The sequence below is a fragment of the Triturus cristatus genome, chromosome 11 (genome assembly GCF_964204655.1).
Source record: "Triturus cristatus chromosome 11, aTriCri1.1, whole genome shotgun sequence".
NCBI classification, from domain to species: domain Eukaryota; kingdom Metazoa; phylum Chordata; class Amphibia; order Caudata; family Salamandridae; genus Triturus; species Triturus cristatus.
In genome coordinates, this window is record NC_140594.1 from 1,084,205,641 (window position 1) to 1,084,228,989 (window position 23,349).

Consider the following 23,349-nt stretch of genomic DNA (forward strand, 5'->3'; position numbering starts at 1 on the left):
CTGAAATCTGTACTGGGGTGAATGTATGACATTGTTCTGCATTCCGTCCATCAATTGTCTTTTTGCATTAGCTCTAAATACACAGCCTGATATAGCTATCATTGACATACCATCTATATGTAGGCACAGTCAGATATACACCTTATTCTAGTTCTGGTCAATGATACACAGGTACGTAATGCTGGTAATGAAGATATATAGCTGGATGCCGGTCCAGTCCAATAAATAGCTCACTACTTTAACTATGGCAGCTATACAGAATTAAAGTGTTGCCTATGGGAGACATACAACTAAATATTGGAACTGTAGAAGATACAAGGCAGTATGTTGACGCTAAATAAGACATAAAGGTATAATATGCTGTTACAGTAAAGGATGAAAAGGTGCTACATTTTGGTGCCCCATATTTAATCCAAACAGTGGTTCAGAATGTTCATAAAATTATCATAACACAAACATATATAAAAACAATTAATGAGACAAAAGTTATATGTATAACGATGCACACACCGAAATACAAGAAAGGGAAAGAGGAGAAGGGCCCATATAAGAAAAAACATACAAAATGTATTCAATAAAATATGTCAAGAGGCTCAGAATTGTAAGCTGGTACATATAACATGTAATAACCAGACAAGTGGCGGACAAGGAGAAATTACATAAAAGCCGGAGTTTCGGAACAATACCGGAACTCCAACAAACAAAACAATGTGTCCTCCATTAATTGCGGCCACAATTACGTCGACGGCGTTTCGACCTTTGTCAATAGTACATGGTCATCTTCAGGACATAAAATTTAACTGAGCATCCCAAATAAGCAATTTGAAATTGTATAAAGGAGAGCAAGCCAAGTAAATATCAATGCTTGCTCTAAAAATGTTATTCATTAAAAGAAATTAGTTTTTATTTTTATTCTGCTCATTAGGTGGCCTTCATAGCTGCTAAAATTAATAAAGCAGCCCTAGCCAACGGAGGATGAATCGTTTTCTTAATGCACCCGTCATGCGCCCGAACGGAATTTAATTCGCACCGCGCAGCAACTCGATTGCAGAATAACAACATTTTGGTGCCCCAGCCACTCCACTGCTACTGCGGGGTTCTCATGAAGCCTTGAAGACAGAGGTATAAACATTAAACCGGGTTCTAAGAGTGCTGTTTACTTTCTCTAATTTCCTATCCTTTTTCACGCAACAGCAAGTAGACAAAACAAACAATACCAATGCAAGGGCATTACTGTGCCTGCAGGTGCTGGGGCCCAAACTCGCTTTGAGGACCTTTACTTATTTTTCAGCACCAGCTTTTGAGTCACTGTTAAAGGCAGGAAGAAAGGAGGAAAGGAAAGACGACCTTTGTGATATTAATGTGTGTGTGATCTGTTTGTAAGTGTTTTTATGGTGTTTTTTTGACCGAATAGAGATTATTTTGACCCTTGTGTCGGTGTTAAGGGCAGGAAGAAAGGAGGAAGGGGAAGATTTGAAAACAGCAGCAAAGGAAGAAAGCAGAGGTGAAAAGGAACATGCAAGTCCAAGAGAAAGAGACAACAGCGTATGGTTGTGAAAGAAAGAGGCTTGAAGGAGAATCCAGACAAGCTAGGCCTGGTATTCAGCAAACCAGTGGGGGGCTGGCTCCTGAGAAGGCGTTGGCGCCCTGCATTTACATTTTTCACAAACTCAGCACTGGCTACAGAAGCTAACCAGATTTCCTTTTTCCATTTCTCTGCGTTCAGGGAAATGTGCAGAAGCAAACTGATTACAGTTCATCTTTTTTAATTACTGCCTGCGCGGTCACTGTGCTCCATGCAAAAACTCCTGAAAGCATATCTCATCTCACAGTGTGAAGTTTAATAAAAACCAAAAATGTCAACCAAGTTTAACCTGTGATGTAGATGCTTGTCCCTTATTTGTTAGGTCTCGCCTGACCCAGAGCATGCGCTGGTCTGGCGAGACTTATTGAGAGGGCTCCAAAAAGTGCTACCAGGCCAGCCTAGAGCTACAGTGCATGTGCGCGGGCGCGCGCGCCGCGCTTTACCGCGATTACTTTCACTTTCGCGGCCGCAAGACCGCTTGGCATAGCCAATAGGTCTCGATTTTGGGACCTTATAATTATTTAGTTACGCAACTGTTGCATGGCTAAACACTTGTAATGTCCCAAAGGCGAGACCTATTGGCTATGCCAATGCTTGTTTTTAATATAGTCTCTGAGTAACAGAAATGTTTGGCAAAAATGACTGGAGAGAATTGGACAGTGCTTAATTTGTAAATAAATGTCAGGAGCCCACTGCACCTTACACCACCAGCATTGGCAAGGACAGTACCAACATAACTACAAACCATCACACTCCAACAAGTGTGACAAAACAGACTATTCCAGCCCCTCCCCAAGCTATTAGAATGGTTTTGGTGGCAGGTATCAGTCATTTCTAATGCACAAGGAATTAATAAACAACTGTGGCTGTGCTTATTTCTAAATTAGACAGCCATCGCCACCAAGTGGCAGACTGTCGTAAGTGCCGGTGCTGAGCACCGGAAACAACTGCCTCAAATTAAGCACTAGAATTGGAGGTCTTAAAAGTATTTTTAGCGTAGTTGATCTCTAAAAATAACCTATGAAGCGATTGACGTTATATTTTCCCTAGAATCCTCTTGTCAGTTATTAATACCATGTAAAAGTCTACTTCCAGCCACAGTGGGAGGAAAAGAAGCAGTGACAAAGCATGTCGTTGTGGCTTTTGTATCATGCATACTCACTGTGGAAGACAAACAGCATTTCAGCCTGTCATTTTGGTGCATTTGAATGACAGGTTTGGAGCTGCAGAAAAATACAGTTATCATAGACTGTTGTATGCATGCATGTGCATCCTTGGGACGATACAAGCACCACTCACATGTGAGCACACGTGCCCACCCGCATAGCCCTATGGTTTCCCGATGTCCTGGGGTTTTTGGCCAGCAATCACTTGCATGCTGGGATTTTTACGCCTATGCTTCTCTGGGCTGAGCCAAGACATGACTGACAACAGCTCAAACCAATGGCTGGAAGAGGCTAGTAAAAGAAAGCCAATGATGAGAGAGGTGAACCCAAAGTTCATGAAGTGTGTATTGTAAGCAACAAGTATATTTGACCGCTGCGAAACCCTGGCCTAAAAATACAAACCTGGTCTTTCTCTTGAAGGATATTAATTCCCATAAACCTTTCAGTCAATTAAGATGCAGAAGTCTAGAATCTGTCTAAGGTATGAATAAAGTAGATAATATTACACACAGACCCGAAGGCGCTCCACACTGGCACGTCAGCCATGTGCAGGCCCATGATCAAACTCCTGTACATCATCATACTTAAATAAACCAACTTAACTAATCTACCCTGGAACTGGACGTCTTTCTTCTACAACAGCGTACAATGTTCTGGTGGAAACATATGGCCTATTTTCAGAACCTAGCGCCATACTGCGCCTGTCATAAAACTCAATATCTAGAAATTCCTGATCCCTCAGATAATTAAAATTGAATTATATCAAGAATTGGGACAGGTCACTTAAACTTCAAGGCCTTTGGCTCTGGAACACATTAGACAGCAAATTGAAATATCAACAAAACTTTACAGTTTTTGTGATGCATCGAAACCTCCCAACGTTGACATGAGAGCGAGAGCACCATCGTTGGAGATCAGCTCCCAAAAGGCTTAGCATAGGAACCTGTCTAACATCAGCCAAGTGGCAGAGCACAGACCTCCTTCTTCGAGCAACCAACCAACAAGAGAAACTGAACACAAGCTAATAACTAACAACAGACTATGGCACAGCTTTAACATCAACTACTGATGCTCACAGCAAGCCTAGGCCAAGTGTCTCAGAAGTGGATGGGAGGCAACCTATTCATGCTCCAGAGGACTCTTAACTTACTGAAATAAACACACATTTAGCTTCAAAAAGCTTTGAGATTCTTGTAGGTTCTAGTAGTTATGAGATTGTGTGGGGAATAACATGCAGACTCGGAATTGTAGGTCTTTTCCATATGCGGATTCCACATTTCAGGGATAATTCTGATCCCAGTTACCAAGGAAAATTGAGAAAATGGAATTAGGGGGCAGGTGGCAGGGCAGGATGTGGTCTAGCAAGGGTAACATTCCGTTTTAAATGGTGCTGCATGAGTTCGGTCAAGGGCAGGGCAACCCCTTGTGGTATTGATCAGTCAGTAAAATTGAGTCTGGTGATCCTGAACTTGGGTAATCTGGATGCGGGCACACAGGGATAGTTGCACACGAACCCACCAAGGAAAACCCCTGTCCGACTCATAATCGGGCTGTTAATGTTATTAGAGCTAGGCTTCTTTGAAGATGATTTGCCATGCTCCCCACCAAGCACATACTCTAGAATACTGCATACAAGGAGAGCCAACATATTGATCTTAACATTTGAGTCTGTGTGTTAAATACTTTTCGGCAAGAGTTTTGGCAGAGCACTCAAGGGCTTTGATAGCAGGGTGGCTTACAGTATTCTTTTTTTTTGCATCACCTGTGCAAATGAACAGAAAGAGTAATACAATTATCTATAGGTATTTAGATAAGGATAGATAGATTTTGACCAGGAAAAATGTGAAATCAAAACAATCAGTTGTGAAAAAATTCCAGTGTACAAACAATTGCTGAAAACATTTGCAGTTCATATATCAATCAAGAAAGACACTTGGAATAGAAATTAACATATGGAAGCAATGCTCTGTTGAAAGTACATACTTTACAATTCATCAGGGAGGCGCATGCGGCACAATAGTGTGCTCTTCGTTTTTTTTTAATTAGGTCATTTTGAAGCACACTAGACTTTTGTCTAATGCCACAGAAGAGTTGAAGAGGTAAGTAAGCTGGGGAAGGAGGAACAGGGGCAGATGGGGTATAAAAACACAGGCAAGAGAGTATAACATGGAGTGGGGAAGGGGAAGAGAGAAGTGCTTAATTTGAGCCGGTGGTTTCCGGTGCTCGGCACCAGCACTTAATGGTCAACACCGGCACTTATGACAGCTGCCACAAGGTGGTGCTATTTGTGAAATTAAAAGATGAGCAGAACAGCAGTCGTTTAACTCAATTTACATGAAAAACAACTAATACCAGCCGTCCAAGCAATTCTTATAGCAGTTGAGGGCCTCGAACAGTCTAAAACATCACACTTGTTGCAGTGTGATAGTAGTTGTGTAGGTATTGTCATTGGCAGTGGTAATGTGCGGTGCAAGCTGCAGCAGTGGCCTCCCAAGACACTTATTTTGTTGGTTTTTTTAAAAAAAATTAAGCAGTGGGAATCAATCAAGGTGTTTGGCTTGGATTTGCATTCCAATGCCTTAAGTAACCTCTCCCTTCAACACTCACCTGGAGATACAGCCGCATTCACTTGTGTTCAATGTTGGATAACATCACATTAGCTCTCGTTCTGTGATAGCAGATACTGACCCCAATTGTCCTAATGTAACAATTGTACAAACTAAACACTAAGGAGCCGATTAGGATGGCGGAAGACCCGCCCGCCGGCCCGGCAGTGGCGGTCCTTCCGCCAGACGCCTGGCGGACGGTGCAGGGTGCCTAAAATGGTGGCGGTGCCTAGCAGGCACCTTCCACCAAATTAGGATGTTGTTAAGAAATGGCCTTTCCATGGCGGCATCAAATGGCAGGTGGGGATTGGGTTTGGGGGGTGTTGCTGCACTGGGGGGTACCCATGGTACCCCCTGCGTTTCCCTGCACTGTGTGGCAGGCACCGCGTGGTGCCTGCCACGTAGTGCAGGGAAATGCACAGCATCACATTTTAACATTGCGTACGGTGCTGCAGCCAGCAGCACCGTCCGCAATGTTAAATGCCCTGGATGGCGGGTGCATCCTAATTGCAGTGGTGGTACGGTCGCATGTCTAGCGGGCGGTCCCAAACACAGCAACAATGGCGGCAGACTCAGGTCCGCCTGCCATCGTAATGAGCCCCTAAGTTATGGAATACACTGACATTTGGACAAGAAGCCAATTACAACCGCTCACGGAAAATAAGGACATTGGAACCGAGAATACACAGATATCACACAGGGTAGGACAGACTTTGGGACAGAAGTATAGGGACAAACACGGGGAGAAACTGGTACCGAAGCACAGAGAGAGAGAGAGAGAGAGAGAGAGAGAGAGAGAGAGAGAGAGAAAGAGAGAGAGAGAGAGAGTGAGAGAGAGAGAGAGTAACGTTAGTCTGAGACAAGAGCGCAGTGAGGCACAGACACGTTTGAGAGACAGTAACATAGATAGGGAGATATATATATACACATGAAATGCGAGGCAAGAACACAGCAGACGCACACTATGGCGAATGTGCAAAGACACACACACGCAGAAGTGATATACAAACAGCGAGACACGAAAACTGGGATGCTGGAATGGGGAGTTATGAACACTAGAAGGAGGAGAAATGGGCTGACACACACTGGGATAAGAAACCCATAGAGTTTCTTCCTCTGTCATTAGAAATTTTGGCATTTGCTATAGAGGGCCCGGAATGGAGTTGTGTTAGATTCTAAGGAAAGGCTTGGAGGTTACAAATAGTGGACCCACAGCTGTCAAGGAAATCAGTCACTAGTGTTTCTCAGCAAATGCAAGTTACTGCCTCTTTCCTTAGAACAGTCTTATGAGAAAATGAGTATTACTTTGCCCTCTGCGTACAGAACAGCAGATTGCCAATTAATGCAAAATGGTTTTGTATATTTGTACAATTGACTTGGAGTTTGCAGGCAGCTACAGGGTCGCTGTACATTTGGAGTTATTGTTTTTGTTTATTTTTCACATCTATAGTCTTCCCAGTGAATTGTGTATAGGGGACACAAATTATGAACTGGGTAAGGAACACAGACTGCACTTTTCTGATGACAATCCCTCCACACTCTGCAACTGCCATCTGGCCTTCAACGTTCTTTGGGTGCAACATTACCTGACCTCTGCCCAAACAACCACCTCAACACAGATCTCAAGTTGTGGCTTTGGGCTGGAGAAGGTTTCAAAGAGGGTGTGGAAAGATGGGGTGCTTCTGGAGGTTTTGTATAAATATTTCTGCTTGGGCATCTAACTGATCATCTCTTATGCACTGCATTATTTAGCTGAAACACGCAGTGGCTACTATAGCCTAGAGCCCGCCGTAGCGGGATCTACAGGCCATTAAAGGCCTGCTACAGTGTTAAAGGCTGAAGGCGAGGGCCTTTAACAAGGGAGCGGGCCTTAGTTGCCGGTAGAGCTCATTAAGGAGGGCTCTAAGGCTATTAGAACCTTCCGCCCCTTAAGGGCAGAATGTTCTAATATAGCCTTATAGCCCGCCGTAGTGGGCTATACTGGCTATTAAAGGCCCGCTGCAGCGTTAAAGGCCCGAGCCGAAGGCGAGGGACTTTAACAAAGCAGAGGGACTTTAAAAGCCAGTATAGCCCTGCTACAAAGGGCTATAAGGCTATTGGAACATTCTGCCACTAGAGGGCAGTATGTTCTAACAAATTAAACAAATCCTTCAGGGAGCGCGAGGGGTTTGAAATCCCCTCAGGCTCCCTGAAGCCTTTGTTCACAGCCAGAGCTGTGAACAAAGACACATTGGTATGTTGGAGCTCCGGGCTTATACCAGCCATTATAAGCCCGGAGCACTCCATTGTTTTCAATGGAGCTTCCAACATTCCAATGTTCTAATTTGTAAAACAAAAGCCTCACAGAGCCGGAGAGGATTTGCTCACAGAAACAGCTGTGAACAAGAATTGGAATGTTGGAGCTCTGGCTCCTACCGGCCATTAGAAGCTCAGGACACTCCATTGTCTTCAATATAGCACTCAACATTCCAATGCTCTAATATATGTGACTTTATCTGCTTCCTCATTAAATATGATAAATTAACTCCTACCAACTAAAGCTTGCCCGTGAAGCACATGGACCCGCCTTATAACATACGTTTCTGATAATCAAGGAGCGCATGAACTGCCTCCAGGATTTCTTGTGAAATTGAGTTCTTTGGCTGCAGAAATACACACTTATGGAATAAATATATGCTGACCTATTAAATGTCAACAAGCACTGATTTTGTTATACTTTAAACTTGTATATAAACTTACAGTGTGCTAGAAAATTACAAACTAGCAGAAAGTAAGAGACTGTTGCATCTAGAAACTATTTTGAACAAAAGTATGTTTATCAAGCTGGAAACACAACAGCAAAGCTACCTGGGTGCCTAACAATCACTACACCAAGGTAATTCAAGAGTTGAAGTAAAGTAAACAACATTCCATTTCGCGAGGATGACAACGACCGTGATGCAATACATTATGGTTTACCAGATAGCTAAAGGTACTGACGTTGATAACATATCATTAGCAAGGAAGATTGTTAGAACTGTACTCCTCAACTATCTTTTAGAAAAAAACACAATCTGCAGTGGGCAAATGACAAAGAGAGGGACACATCACCCACCAGCAAATAGAGACAAAGTCCCTGGAGACCACTCTACTACGAAGTTATTACCATACCAAGGAAGACCTTGGATCCTTTCCTAGAACAGAGGACAAGGATATACACACAAATCGTTTGACGGAAGGTTGTTATAATATGGCTCCCCTCTCGCTTACCCCAAAGAAACCCCCTCTCGAACACAAGAAAATAAATGAAGCAGCACGTGTTGAGAAATTGGCCTTCCGCATAACGTAATATACTCATCTTTTATCGCATATGCATGAACTTAGTGGACAGACTGCATACGAGTGAGACGATTGACAACCCAATAACCTGTGGGCTATTTAAACAAATGTTCAAGTTGTAAATCAGCTGCTGTTTATATAATGCAATCTTAGTAGCGGCAGATCTATTTTTATAGAAGCAATGTATGGAAATCAGAATGCAAAACTCTGGATCCAGAGACCAGATCTTTGCCAACTATGTGAAAAGGCAAACTAGGTATTCAGTGGGTCCATCTGGCATATTTCATTTTATTGCACAAGTCCTTTACTGCTAAGGCAGGTTTCCAGTTAGCAAAGTATAATGCCTTCCATGTGGAAGAACCAATGTGTATTCTAATGTCTTACACACCAAAAGAGGTAGGTTTAATCTTGTAAGTTATTTAAAGACATTTTTGCTTTTTATTACAAGGTTTAAATTTCAAAGGTAATCGTTTTTGTAATATCTTTTATCAAATTCATATAATTTATTTGAACCAAAAATGTGCATTTTTATTTAGTTATAGCATATTTTTCTATTTTTATTTTTATTTGTTCATCTGTAAGTACTATACAATTCCCTTGCCACATGGGCAATCTGCAAAGATGCAAAATATTTTCCCACCAGGGGATTTCCCTCTTAAATGGCAGGGCAGTGTGTTCCCCAGCAGAGATTCGCAACACTTAACTCTGGGGTGGAACATATGAAGAGCCCTGGTGTATTTTACTGCCATAACAACAGCAGGGAAGAATGCTGTAAGAGCTTCGTCCAATGAAATGCATACTTTACTAGCAAGCAGCACTGGGCATGATTTGTGTTTTCTGGATGGATATGCACATACCTTCACGGTTTAGTGGCTGGAAAAGTATAATAAACATTGAGCACAAAACAGATTTTTGTCTGAATTATGGGCACAGTGAAGGGTTGACCTCAGCCCCCTCAAATATCAGAAATAAGCCACTGAAGACAAAATTGTGAAGAATTGTGGAAAACTTCAAAAAGTGATACTATGGCCAAAAATATTGATGAACACCTTTTCTGAAAAGCGGATTAAATCAACATTATGACACATTATGTCTCTATTTGTCAAGGTGGAGCAATATTAGTGAAAGTCCTCTTTGTGGTTTAACATTTTGCAAAAACTCTACTACTTAAGCCAGGGATTTCACAGCACTCGATTAAAGGAATTAACTTCAAATTTACAGTTTATCTCACAGGTTCTTATCCTGTGGTCCTTGGACCCACAGGGGCCCATGACTCCCACTGAGGGTTCAGCAACCCTTTAGAAACTGAAATATTAGCAAATTTATAAAGTATATGCACATACCAAAATCAAAATAAAACAGAAAATGTAAAAATACAGAGCAAATGTGAAGGAATTTGAAAGGTTAAAAATTACGTTGGCATCCTCAGACTGGGAGGGTTGTACAACGCAGGGAAATACTTTGCATGCCTTTACAACGCATTTTTTTTAAACGCATATGTGTTTGTAATGTATGCCATTACCATGCATTGAAAATATATATAAACAAGCATCTGCAATGCAATAGGTCTCGCATTTGAGAGTTTAAGCTATTGGCATTGTAAATGACAATGCCTTTTATTTATATGTTTTGATAATTAACACATAAATAAAACGCATTGTCATGTACAATGCCAATAGCTCAAACTCTTGTAGGTACAACACCTATTCAAAGAAGCAGCCGCCATTGTCCAGGGCTGCTTAGAAAGTGAAAGTGCGCAAGGCGCACTGAATGTTGGTGGAAAGCATGTTGTGCTTGCAGTAGGAGAAACTATTTACAGAAAATAGTGCTTACAGACTAAAAAAAGACTCACCGTGTTACAACCGGAGTATAAAGGCCCGTCCTCATGGGAGGTTACGAATGAAGCCAAGCCGGTACTAAGAACGGACTAACAAGCCTATTAACTAATCAAAGGCCAGCATTTACAAAGGACAATGACACAAGCCAATGACAAAAATGGGCGGAGAGTGGGTGGGGCTTCTATTCAATACTCCAATACAGCATGGCTCACAGAGCAGCGCATGCGCTGCCCAGGCTCAACCTAAAAACAAGCATTGGCATAGCCAATAGGTCTCGCCTTTGGGACCTTATAAGTGTTTAGCCATGCAACAGTTGCATAACTAAACACTTATAATGTCCAAAAAGCGAGACCTATTGGCTATGCCAAGCGGCCGTGCGGCCGCAAAAGTGAAAGTGATCGCGATCAAACGCAAAAGGGAAAGTGATCGCGATCAAACATCAAAGCGCCGTGCGGTCGCTAAAGTGAAAGTAATCCCGGTAAAAGTGGCACGCACGCACGCCCGCGCACATGCACTGTAGCCCTAGGCTGGCCTGGTAGCACTTTATGGAGCCCTCTCAATAAGTCTCGCCAGACCAGCGCATGCGCTGGGTCAGGCGAGACCTAACAATGTATTTGTAGGAGGAGACCCCCACGCCCCTAACTTACTTTAAATGTGCGGTAAAGGCATGTGTTGTAAATGCACGTCAGGGGGTAAAAACATATGCGGTTACAAATGTGTGGTAAAGGCACAACATGTTAAATGCTCATTTAAAGGCTTTTTCCCGACTGGGAGCAGCACAAATACAGTAAACAGTAGTAGTAACGATGGATGGCCTCAATTCAAGCCCTAGTATGCGCTGATAAAAAAAGAGAGATTGCATTAAGAGCAAGAGGGATACAGTGATGGTGTGAATTTAGTTCAGCACTTTGTCTTTTGGTAATAAAATCATTTTTTTTAAATGCTCCAACCTGGATATTTAAATAAAGAAAAAAACGATTTGTCTTTTTTTGGGTTTGCAAATTAAAGAAAATATTTAATAATGTGTGCATTTACCTGATGTATACTTGTTTCTGTAGTTTTGTGGAATTAGCTTTTTGACAATCGAAATGTAGAAATTGCTTAGTTGGAGGTCTGAGCTTTCAATACTGATTCATCGGGGATCCCCTTAAAGTCAAAAGGTTAAGAACCACTGGGCTATGCGATTGGGGTCTGGAGAAATTCATAGCTGTCCTACAAAACAATATTTGTCAATAAATTAGTTTCGGATATGGGTATCCGCTGTTAATATCTCAAGTAATTGCAGCAGCGGTCAGCACAGGTAAGCTCGGTGGGGCGGGGCGCGGCTGGGAGGAAGTTAACGGAATAGATATTATTTATTTATTTAAATATACCTACTCTGTCGTCTGTCGACCTCCCCACCACCCACCCCGCCATGCCCCACCGCGTTTACCTGTGCCGGCCACCGCTGAGCAATTTATTACTAAGTGGACAGATGTTCATCCTAGATCCCGGAATTCCAGATCCATACCAGATTTATAGAATATCCAATCTAGATATATTTGCATACAATCAGATTTAAAGGAACTATTGCGTCAATTGAGCACAATCTCTACCTGCCCTTTGCCTACTAACTTCATTCACCCGCACCAACCACCGTGTATGCTCTCTGCTGTTTTAAATGATTCATTGACCTAAGGTTTTCACTGAACCAAACACATTTTGTTTTTCTTTTGTACATCTTCAGATGAAGCTGCCCTTTCTTCTGATTGTAAAATGTTCAAAACATATATGTTGATGCCAATTCGCTCCAAGCTGCACCACGCTGCATATTCTGCTCCTACTAACATATATAAAATGTGCCAATCAGCTACTACATTTACCACTGATTAACATGTGACTGTAATGTAGGGCTTAGTATAACACAAAAAATATTATGCTGGTGCATTGATAGCAGACTACACATATTTAGCCCTTCTGATCAAATGCAAAGCAATATATTTGCTTTGTTTTTAATTACTGCCCTGCTTCCTTGCTCATATATTGCTTCTAAATAGGATTTAAATTATTTCGCCCATTACTTTCGCAGTGTTGGCGGATCACTTGGTGACTCCAGAAACTTGGGGTGTGAGAATCTATTTTCTACTCGATAATCCAATTAAAAAATGGATTAATTTTTTTAAGTTTTCGAAATCCATAGGGATAATCTGATAAACGCTGAAAGTCGGCTTTTAAGCAACGTTTGCTACTGGGATGCATAAACAAGCATTACATCCGGAGCGTGGTTGGTTTCAAAATGGTGCAAGTATTTCCAATGCCCGTGCTTCTGCAGTTTGGGAGTAATATTGCTAGATGGAGGGTCTGAGGCTGATTCTTTATCATGCCAAAGCACCAGCCCAGACGACTAGGAACTGCAAAGCTGTCGCTTCTAGATAGCAATTCTTCTACTTTGCCCAGGAATATTACAATATTGAGAACTTTTGCATTAGTTCGTCATTCTTCTTAACAATCATTGGTGGTCCGGTATCATTAAATTATGAATATAATTTAAAATCTCAAAATATATTTAGGAAACTCAGTATTCCATATGTGTGTGTGTGTATGTATGTATATATATTACCTACTGGCGGTCGCCAGTAGGTAGTTATAGTTAGGACCCCTTTTCCATAGGAAATCCGCAACATTCTTTTTTGAATAACTTTGGCGCCGGTCGACGAATCCTCGCGAATTTCTCAAAATAGGTGGGGCGCTACGCTCCGCTCCTACCCTGAAAGTCTCGGGGGGATTCGTCAAGCGGGGGCTGAGATAAAAGGGGGGTCCCAAAACGCGTTTTTCCCATGCATTTTTCCATAGGACCTTTAGACAGGGCTACAGCCCGAACGGCTGAACAGAATTACTAGAAATTTGGCAGAGAGATAGTCCTCAGGTCAAGGAAGTGCCTTTTGTAGGTTTGGTGTAAATCTGTTCAGTAGATTCTGAGAAAATAGCCTTTAAATCAATATATATATCTGAGCCAGCTTACGGTACGCTTACCGTAAGCTTACCGTACGCGTACGGTGGCGTGCGCGAGCGCGATTCTGATTGGCTCTTAGATCTTGGTAAACATTCGAAACAGCCGAAACCAGGAAGCGGCGGCCGCCATTTTCTCTCTCGCACTGAGAGCTAGGTTGTTAAATAAAACCAATAAACATATAAAGGGGCTGTTTAGACAGCTCCCACACACATAGCCATGTTGAGGGAGTCCCCAAAGACCCCCCAAGGCCAAAAATGCAATTTTTATTTTTTCGCTAATTTCGCCGATTACGCTTACCGTACGCGTACGGTAAAAAATGTAAAAAATAAAAACACTATCCACACTCTCCCCACCCCCTGTGATTTAGGTGGCCGCAGGCCACCAAATGTGCAGGGCTTATTGGTGGTGTGAAAAACCACAATATTTTAAACAAAAATAATAAAAGAAAAAATTAACAACACTCTCTCCACCCCGTGTGCAAATGGTGCCCGAAGGGCACCATTTGTGCATGGCTTATAAAAATTACGAAAAATTAAAATATTACCTTTCAAAACGAAGTGCATCATATGTCCTCCATGTGCGCACGGTGCGCGAAGCGCATCGTGCGTACATGGCCCATCTAGCGTAACGTGGGCACGCGGTGCGCGTAGCGCACCGCGTGCCCACCGTGCGTGCACGGCACTAACTGCGTAAAGTGGGCGCGCGGTGCGCGAAGCGCACCGCGTGCTTACTGTGCGCGCACGGTGCGCGAAGCGCACCGTGCGCGCACGGAACGAACTGCGTTAAGTGGGCGCGCACGCCACGAATGGCGTAAAGTAACTTAGCATTTAAAAAACCGTACAAATTCACTGAAAAAACCATAGGTTTCACACACGTTATAGTTAGGAATTAGCATTTAAAAAACCTTGCAAATTCACTGAAAAAACCATAGGTTTCACACGTTATAGTTAGCGGAACTTTTACTGATAAAAAAACCAGTGAAATTCCCCCGTTATAGTTAGTGTAGGCAACTATAACTCACGCGACCGCAATCTTCTGCTGATGACATATGTGTCTTTATGAAAAAAAAATATTTGAAATATATGTATAGCTAAAAATGTATGGAAGAAGACATGGGCAAATAAGTGTCTAAATACAGTATTAGCATCAGCAGAGGATTGCGGTCGCGTGAGTTATAGTTGCCTACACTAACTATAACGGGGGAATTTCACTGGTTTTTTATCAGTAAAATTTCCGCTAACTATAACATGTGTGAAACCTATGGTTTTTTCAGTGAATATATATATATATATATATATATATATATATATATATATATATATATATATATATATATATATATATATATATCCATATGACACTGCCCAAACATTGAAGTGCCACTCACAGACGTTCAACAACCTTTATTCCTTGACGGTAGCGGGGAAGACAGCAACTTCCATTCAGCAAAGGTAAGAGTCCAAACGTGTTTCGGGCTTTCACAGTCCTTGGTCACTGGTTGCAGTAGGAGGCGCTACTCACAATTCTGCGCCGTATTTGCAGCACTTATGTTCAATATCTGCCATATTGGGCGTGGCTTAGTTGCATCTTGGTCTTAGTAGTTTCTGCACATAGTGTCTCCATTAAACTTAAAATCCTGTAGTAGGTATGCTGTTCAGGAAGGCACCATATCCCAGTTTATATTTGCCTTCAAGGTTGGTATATATATATATATTATATATATATATATAATATATTATATATATATATATATATATATATATATAAATGTCTTCAAGCTTTGCCATTGGTAGGGACATGGCAGGAAAACATAAAAGATGTATTTATTTTGAGATTTCATACTAAGGTTACAAGACTGTGTGGCATCAAGCACTTTAATTTTTGACATTACAAAAATAGGATTTTATGGATCAGCAAGGTAAACAAAACACATTTTAATGCAGGAAACAATGCTCCTAGGATACAGAAATAAAATCAATATAAAACAAAGGAAAACTAGAATTAACAATCAAAAAAAATCAGAAAAGGGTGGAAGTTGGTAAAGAAGGTATTAAAACAGTATGGAAAAGGGAATTAAAAAAGGCTAACAGTATAGTGAATTATACTAATAATCTTTTATGGATCATTTTATTTATTTTTTTATTTCACAGAGTTTTATCTAGCGCAAACTTGACCTGAGGGTATCGGGTATCAGAGCGCTTTACACGAGCACCACATTCATTTTTGGTAGGCACGGGAAGATTAAGTGATTTGCCCAGAATACAGGATGTTGAGCATCCTTGCCGAGACTCGAACCCGGTTCCCCTGCTTCGAGGTCGTCAGCCCTAGCCGTTAGACCAACTCCTCTTCCCAAGGATGCACCGAGCTAGTAAAAGAAATTTAAAACTCATTAACTATATTATCTTGAAACTCAAAGGATGATCTTAAAGGATGATCTTAAAGGATGATGAGAAAGTGAAACAATTGCATTGTGCTTTGATGTTAACATTAACTTGTGTTTTTAAATTTTACTAATCAACTGATATTTCATTTCTGTACCTGCTTGCTTGAAGACCTCTACAGTTGCACGTATTTTAAACAAATCTCATTCATGATCGGCTGTGAAGTGCACTAAACATTTTACTGAACCATGTTATATTGTAGAAATTAGTCGTCAGCCTTTTGCTCAAACAAATGCTATTATCAATCTTTATTCTTTTCACCAGAAGGTCCAGGAACCTACTCTTTATGGCCTATCTGTTGGTTTCATTTGTATCACGTGTTCTCGCTTCGATTTACTTACATCGAGAAAAAGTGTAGAAATTCAGCACCAAAATATAGAAATAGCATTACATACGCCATTGATCAAGGGCGAAGCTCTGGACTGGGAAAATGGCAATAGGAACTCGGAATTTAATTTAAAAAATGAAAAAATGATGGTGCAAACATAAGGTTCACCCAGTGCCAATGCATCACAATAGCTATAGGCTAGAAATTTGAAGCACGGGGGGGGGGGGGGGGGGGGGGATTAAGAGGTGACTGCCATTGTTTCATTGTATCTAATGTTGCTTTGCCTGTCTGCAACTGGCTGACAGTTTCATTTACTTCCAATGTTTAGAAAAGTATTACGATTTCAAATTCTGCACACAAAGTAGCCCTGGACAAGTCCTGGCTTATCCTCCGAAGCAGTGTTGAAAGGCCTGAACTGAAGAGCGAACTCTACTTGTAGTAACCTGAGCCACTGTGGCTCTCTCCACAAGGTATAGCAAAGAAATGGCAGATCTGCGAAAGCAGGGTTACAGTGAGTTCTTTGTCACGGGGGCCAGGATCTCTAACAGGCATTGCTAATGAGTTCCTAGAAACCTCTCCACTCAGCTGGGAAACATCTGCTTAGAAATGTGCTGCGGAGCTGCTGGGCGGTAAACAATCTATGAGAGGTTCCTAGATGCAACGCAAGAAATGTAGAAAGAGCCATCCAAAGGTTAACACAAATAATGAAAGAAGGAAGGGCCTAGAAGAGTACTCAGCAAAGCTGCACCAATTTTTCTAAATTGAAATATAGCATCGTAGGTATAGGCTTGCACGAGCGCAGGCATAATGAATTGCACAACGGACTGCGTGACCAGCTGCATGACAGAGTCTTTTACATGAAAGCAGTGCTTTTAATAGGCCGGTACTGTCCGGTACGGAGTACCGCCACTTTTTCATTTTGAGAGGTAGAGTACCAGCACTTCTCAAGAGAAATTCTATACATTTAATTGGAGTGTACCGGCACTTCTCAGACACAAGCAGGTACTTTGGTACAGAGTACCTGCACTTCTATTTTTCCATTTCAACCACTGCATGTAAGTGTTATTTCTCACTCCTTTTCATTTCACAATAGCTCATGCACAGAGACAAAAAGAAGATAAAAACACGTGGCACCTACATTACTTACACTAAGAACATAAAAGACAAGCTCTTTCATCTGTGGCACTCCCTCTTAGCAGCATGTACCCATCAGCAAAGTGCTTCAGAGCCTTACCCGGGGTAGGAAGCGCTATATGAACGCAACCAAAAGCCAATATAAAATGTATTGCTCATTCCTACTCAGAACCTGCACTCGATTGCACCTCTGTTGTTAAATTAGCGTAGTCTTTTGATAATAATCTGTATATCTACGCCACCGTGCTTTGGTTACAGTCACTTTGGGTGCATTTTGCCCTTATTAATGTACTGTTTGCTCATCTAAGAAACTCTAGATAATGGGATGAATATCACACAAACTGTGGCCCTATTGTGTGATTGATTAATATCTGTGTCCTTCTTCCAGTGGGTCTATTTCACAATACTGGTGTTCAGGTTTAATACTGGTTATTTTGCTGGCAAGACAGATCCGGAGTTAACTCTTGCTGTGGTCATCTACAGTCGCGTGAAGACCATGACCTCAAATCCTGCCAGGGCAGACTCTGCCTTCCATCCTTTTGGGGAAGGTAAATTTAAAGCCATGAAGTAGGTAATACAAACATTTACAGTGGTAAGAGACTACAGCAGTGAGTTCTTGAAGTGCAATAGAACAATGTGTATTACTGTTGTCAACTACAAGGTCAACGGAAGCCATTTTCATTGCTCAGCTCACGGGGCGCGATAGTCGCTGCTCCCAGGGATGGTGCTGGCGCACAGGTAACAAATCGTTGTGTGGTGTCCATTTTTTGGGCTATTGTCTATTGAAAAGTGCTTTCTAGTGGGCTTTCGTGAGTGGAATTAAAATCACATCTGCACTTACAGCAAATGAATGAAGGAGGTGGAAGCATTAGAGGCTAGAAGTGTCCGCTGCAGAACAACAAGGCTGCCCCTGGGGCAAAGACAATATTCCATGAGGTGAGCAAGTAACCCTTCTACGCTCCACACACATATTCTCTTGTATTTCATTGGGTGGGAGCATAAATCTCTTTTCTGATGGTACATCTGTATCAGACCAGGCATTCCTCCTGGCAGAGGCGCATGCTGTTAGTTTTCACCCCAAAAAACAGACAGTACTCACTGTCGCCCCCTTCCGGAGAGTGATTCCCAATCCTGTAAGCATCCTGATTAGTTTACTCTCAAAAGGCAGTCAGGTAGGTTCAAGCTAACATTTATTCTCAGGTCAAATCCAGAGATATGTTGTTTTTGGCTCTAGTTACAATTTCTCCCACAAGCACACGGCAATGCAATGCAATGCCTCCATATCTCAGAGATCCACTTTGTTAAAGTACTGAGGACGTCACGACCCAAGCATCTCCATAAAAACACTCTCTACTTGAAGCAAACCTTTAAACAGCCGATCTTCAATGTTCATAGTGAATCTTTACGTTCATCTCTAGTTGTATTTACGAGAATAAACTTAACAGAATCAACCTCCACCTGTTTGTTATTTTATTTTTTGCCCTCCTCTTCTACAAATATACATTTCAAAAGGAAACCCTCTACAATCTAGCATCTTAGGCAAGGAGGTGGTATGTGGAGGAGGAGAGAGAGATAGTGTGTGAGGGAAAGGGTCTGTGAAAGGGAGGGAGTATTGTGTGAGGGAGTGTGTGTGTGTGTGTGTGAGGGAGTGTGTGTGTGTGTGTGTGTGAGAGGGAGTGTGTGTGTGTGAGAGGGAGAGTGTGTGTGAGAGGGAGAGTGTGTGAGAGAGGGAGAGTGTGTGAGAGAGAGAGTGAAAGAGATTGCATGTGTGTGTGTGAGTGAGTGTGTGTGTATGTTTGTGTGAGAAAGAGAGAGTGCGTGTGTGTGTGAAAGCGAGAGAGAAAGCAATCTCAACAAAGTGCAGAACTGTGGGCTCGTGACTGCATGCTAAGCAAGGTACACGTTATCCGCATTTGAGGGTTCAAGGGGAGGATGCAAGGACCAACGCCATTGTTGGTACAGAAATGAGACCTATGGGTAACTTGCCAACCATTGCTGCAACGTGACAAATCCGTGGGTGGAAAGCTGCAATATTTCTTGAGAAATCATAGTGAGCAATTTACAATCAATAAAGAACCAACTCAAAAAAACTCCGAGGTGGTACAAAATGGGATAAAGGTAACAGAGGTTCCAAGCACTTATTGTATTGCATTTTTACAGAGTTCACTAGTCAATGACAACTTGTAGGAAATGTGATCTGACATGCTAAATGTATTGTTCCCTAGCCAATAACAACTGGCAGAGAACTATTTTTCAAATGTTGGGCTGGCTATAAGGAACCAACATTATGCAACTTTCAAATGCAGTTCAGGGTTTGGGAAGAATCACGTTTTACCATTCTGATTAATATTACAAAAATACAGTATACAAGCACAGAGAGATGTATAGATTGTATGTGCAAAGTAAGCCCATTTAGAGAAAGTCAAGAGTATTTTCAGAGCAAGTCAGATGTATCAATGCATTCTTTCATGTTTCTATTCACAGTGGACTGCTGTTTCACATCACCATGCTGCAAATAACATCCGCGGGGCATTTGGCAGACATTACCCATTTCATATATAAATTATGTCATTTTTTAAATTTTTTGCAGTAAGAAATTAGTGACCTACCTGTGGCTTTTCTATGCCCGAAAGGACATCTTGAACCCTTTTCGAATCATTTTCATTTTCTGCTGCAAAAAAAGAAAAATTCACATTACTACCACTAGATGGCGACCTCCAACAACTTTAAGCAAAAACCACAGACTTAAAGAACTCGGAATTTTCCGGTGACATAATTTGCTTTCCGAAGCAGTTTGCTTCATGGCAGCTGGACCACAAGAGACATAAATTATGCGCAAATAAGAACATATGTATTTAATATAAAAGCAGAAATAAAGCCAATTTGTTCCCATTACCTTACAGCGCTATTAAACTAACTGACACGGACATTATTCTAGTTACAATATAAACGGTTTAAGTCGAGTTTAAGTTTTTCCAACACCCTGACAATTATTCGCTTGGTATTTCCTGCTTTGTACCTTAAAGAGCAGCTATGGCGTGTATAGCAAGGGAGTTGTTACAGGAGCGCCTAGAAGCAGACGAAACACTAAAGAGTATTTGTCAGTCTAGGAATTCTGAAAAAGATTTTCCGGCTTAAAACAAACTCTCAAATGCCCCACTCTAATTGTTTACGCAGCCTCCAGCATATTATTCTACAATATGAATATATATATAAAAAACACAAAGGGGTTTCCTCAGAAATGACTGGTCCTAGATAGGTTTGATAACCCAGTTACACTGTCTCACATCTCAGTCATCAGATGCTCTCAGTCGTTTTTTAGGTCTCGGGACCATCCGGTCGGCAGACCGGAAGTCCGGAGATTTAATGTCTTGGAGAAGAGGGGCTTGCACCCGCCCCTCTTCTCCCCTGTTCTCCATTGGCTGGCCTCTTGAATGCTGGCCAGCCACTGGAGAAGAGGTCAGTCACTCCGTTCAGGCCCCGTCCTTTTCGGATCGGGGGGCGTGTTTTTTGCGTTCCGTTTCATTAAACCGCAAAACACGCCCCCGAATCCGAAAAGGACACTGCCTTTCTCCGAGGCATTTCTGCTCTGCCTCGGAGAAAGGCGGTGGTGTCTTCCTTATGTAATGTAACTGGTACTTTGTTTCTGACACCTTCGGGTAAAATTCCCGCTATATAAAATTGCTTTAAATAAAATAAACATCGATTTACACTAAAAGGAAAGATTCCCATACCAACATGGACGGCCTCAAACACTGGAAGGGGCTAGCCCGTATCAATGCGAACCTTGCCGTTGCAGAGGAATGGTACATTTCCTTTCCGAAATGGCTACCAGTCTGACCTGTTTCTGTGGGCGGGCGCGAGACGCTCTAGATTTCTCCGTCTCTATGGAAAGGGAGCAGGCTCTGGCTGGCAGAAGGAGGGAGAGCGAAGCCAGGGGAAGCGGCTGGGAGTCCTGTTAAATAAACCACCTTGTCTCCGGCAGCTCGGCAACAGCCTACCCGCTCCGAATCCAGCTGATGGGGTTTCTCGTCGGGGGAGGAGCGCCGGCAGCACAGTCCTAGGACGAGGCTCTTCCGGACATTTTTGAGGACTTTACCTTGTGTGCGGGACCTGAGCAGAAGCAGCAGCAGAGTGAAGGAAGCCTCTGGTTGAGGAGCTGCGAGGGCGGACCAGGGGATCAGCCACCCACACCTGCAACCAGGTGGTGCCCGGCAATGCGGGAGTGGACAGTGGGCTGCCGTTCGGAAGAAGAGCACACTTAGAGGATACATGCTGGAAGGCAGCCTGGGACACGAGTTGCCGGATAACCACAACCACAAACCGGAGCTGCAAGGACCGTACACTGCACTTTACCAGGTCTTCTCCCTTTCACATACACTGCTGCCTCCCGCCTTCCCCAAGCCCCATTTCTCTTTAAATCCTAATGTCCTTGTTCACCCCTTATTGTCGTTCGGAGAGGGATATATTAGTTTCCATAAAGACCATACGACCCAGTGTTCCCCTTAGTAGTCCCTCTAAAAGGCTGTACAATCTGCTCATTTTACAACCCCCTTTCTCCTTTTTGTCACCCTTATCTGAACCCCAGTTCCCACTATTTTCCATTTTCTGTTCCTGCTACCTGTCTCCCATCTCTGTTCTATTCACTTCGCCCCTTACTGTCTCCCGAACCCGCCTCCCTCCTCTCCATTGAGAGTCTCATCTGATTTCTTTCTCCCTTGCAGACCCCATACCCGTCATCTCGGCCCAATAACCTTTCTCCAGTCTGCTCGCATCAGTCTCCGTTATTATTGTTACTGTTGCCTTTTTAGCATACTAGTGATTCTAGTTTTCGATTCTTCACCTTGGGTGATTTTTTTCCACTCTCCTCAATCACCACCATCCTCTGTCTTGCGTTGTTATGCTATGGGAGCTTTAAACCCACCGTTCACTTTCATACAGCCCTCAACAACCTCTTAGCATCTGTTCCCTCATTCCTTCCGCTATCCTGGAAAAACAAGCATTTACAATGCAATGGTCTCGGCATTGGTAAAGTTAGAGCTATTGGCATTGCTCATGACATTATTTTTGCTTATGTTTTTTGTTTTTAAAACATTTAAAGAAACAGCATTGTCATGAGCAATGCCAATAGCTCTAACTTTAACAATGCCGAGACTGTTGCATTGTAAATGCTTGTTCTGCTCAGGGCTCGGACAATTAATGCTCCCAACCTAGCGTACTTTCTCACAGCTGAGACTGCCATGAGTTGCTCCCAGTGCTTAATTTGAGCGGGTGGCTTCCGGTGCTCAGCACGGCACTTAATTGTCAACACCGGCACTTATGACAGCTGACACATGGCGGCGCTCTTTGTGTAATTTAGAGATCAGCAGAACAACAGATGCTTTATAAATACGATATACATTGAAAATAAAACTAATACCTGCTGTCCAAGCCGTATTTATGGGGCCTTAAACAGTCTGAATTAACAGACGTGTAGAGGTGTGATGGTTAGTAGTTTTGTAGGTACTCTCATTGGCAGTGGCAATGGGTGGTGCAAGCTATGGTGGTCCCCTGACGAGGGCCCTGGCACTTAATTTTGTTTTTACAAATTAAGCACTGGGTGCTCCTAATCTAGTTTACTCTCTCACAGCTCAGACTGCCATTGGGTTCTTTCGATCTATTTTACGTTCTCACAGCTCCAATACCGAACTCATGAGAAGACTCCAGACAATGCAGAACTCAGCGGCCAGACTCATCCTCACCCTGCCCAAATGGCCCCACCATCACCCCACATCTCAGGAACCTCCACTGGCTCCCCATCCAGAGAAGATGCCAATTCAAGATATCGACGCACGCCTACAAAGCCCTCCATGACCAAGGACCAGCATACATGAACCACCGCCTGAGCTTCCACCAACCATCCAGAGATCTTCGCTCCGCCTCCCTCGCGCAGATGCTGCGC

At 42.6% G+C, this 23,349-nt stretch overlaps 1 protein-coding gene across 7 annotated transcripts in view; it reads right to left on the reverse strand.

The window, feature by feature from the left end:
- FNDC3B (fibronectin type III domain containing 3B) overlaps window positions 1-23,349 on the reverse strand; it is a 561,687-nt gene that overhangs the window by 140,628 nt on the left and 397,710 nt on the right. For 6 of the 7 annotated variants that reach the window (XM_085635435.1, XM_085635438.1, XM_085635437.1 and 3 more), the window contains one exon: window positions 20,018-20,079. In XM_085635435.1, coding sequence (XP_085491561.1) covers window positions 20,018-20,079 — 62 coding nt within the window. The remainder of the gene's footprint in view (window positions 1-20,017; window positions 20,080-23,349) is intronic. The other variant, XM_085635440.1, reaches the window with a different exon arrangement.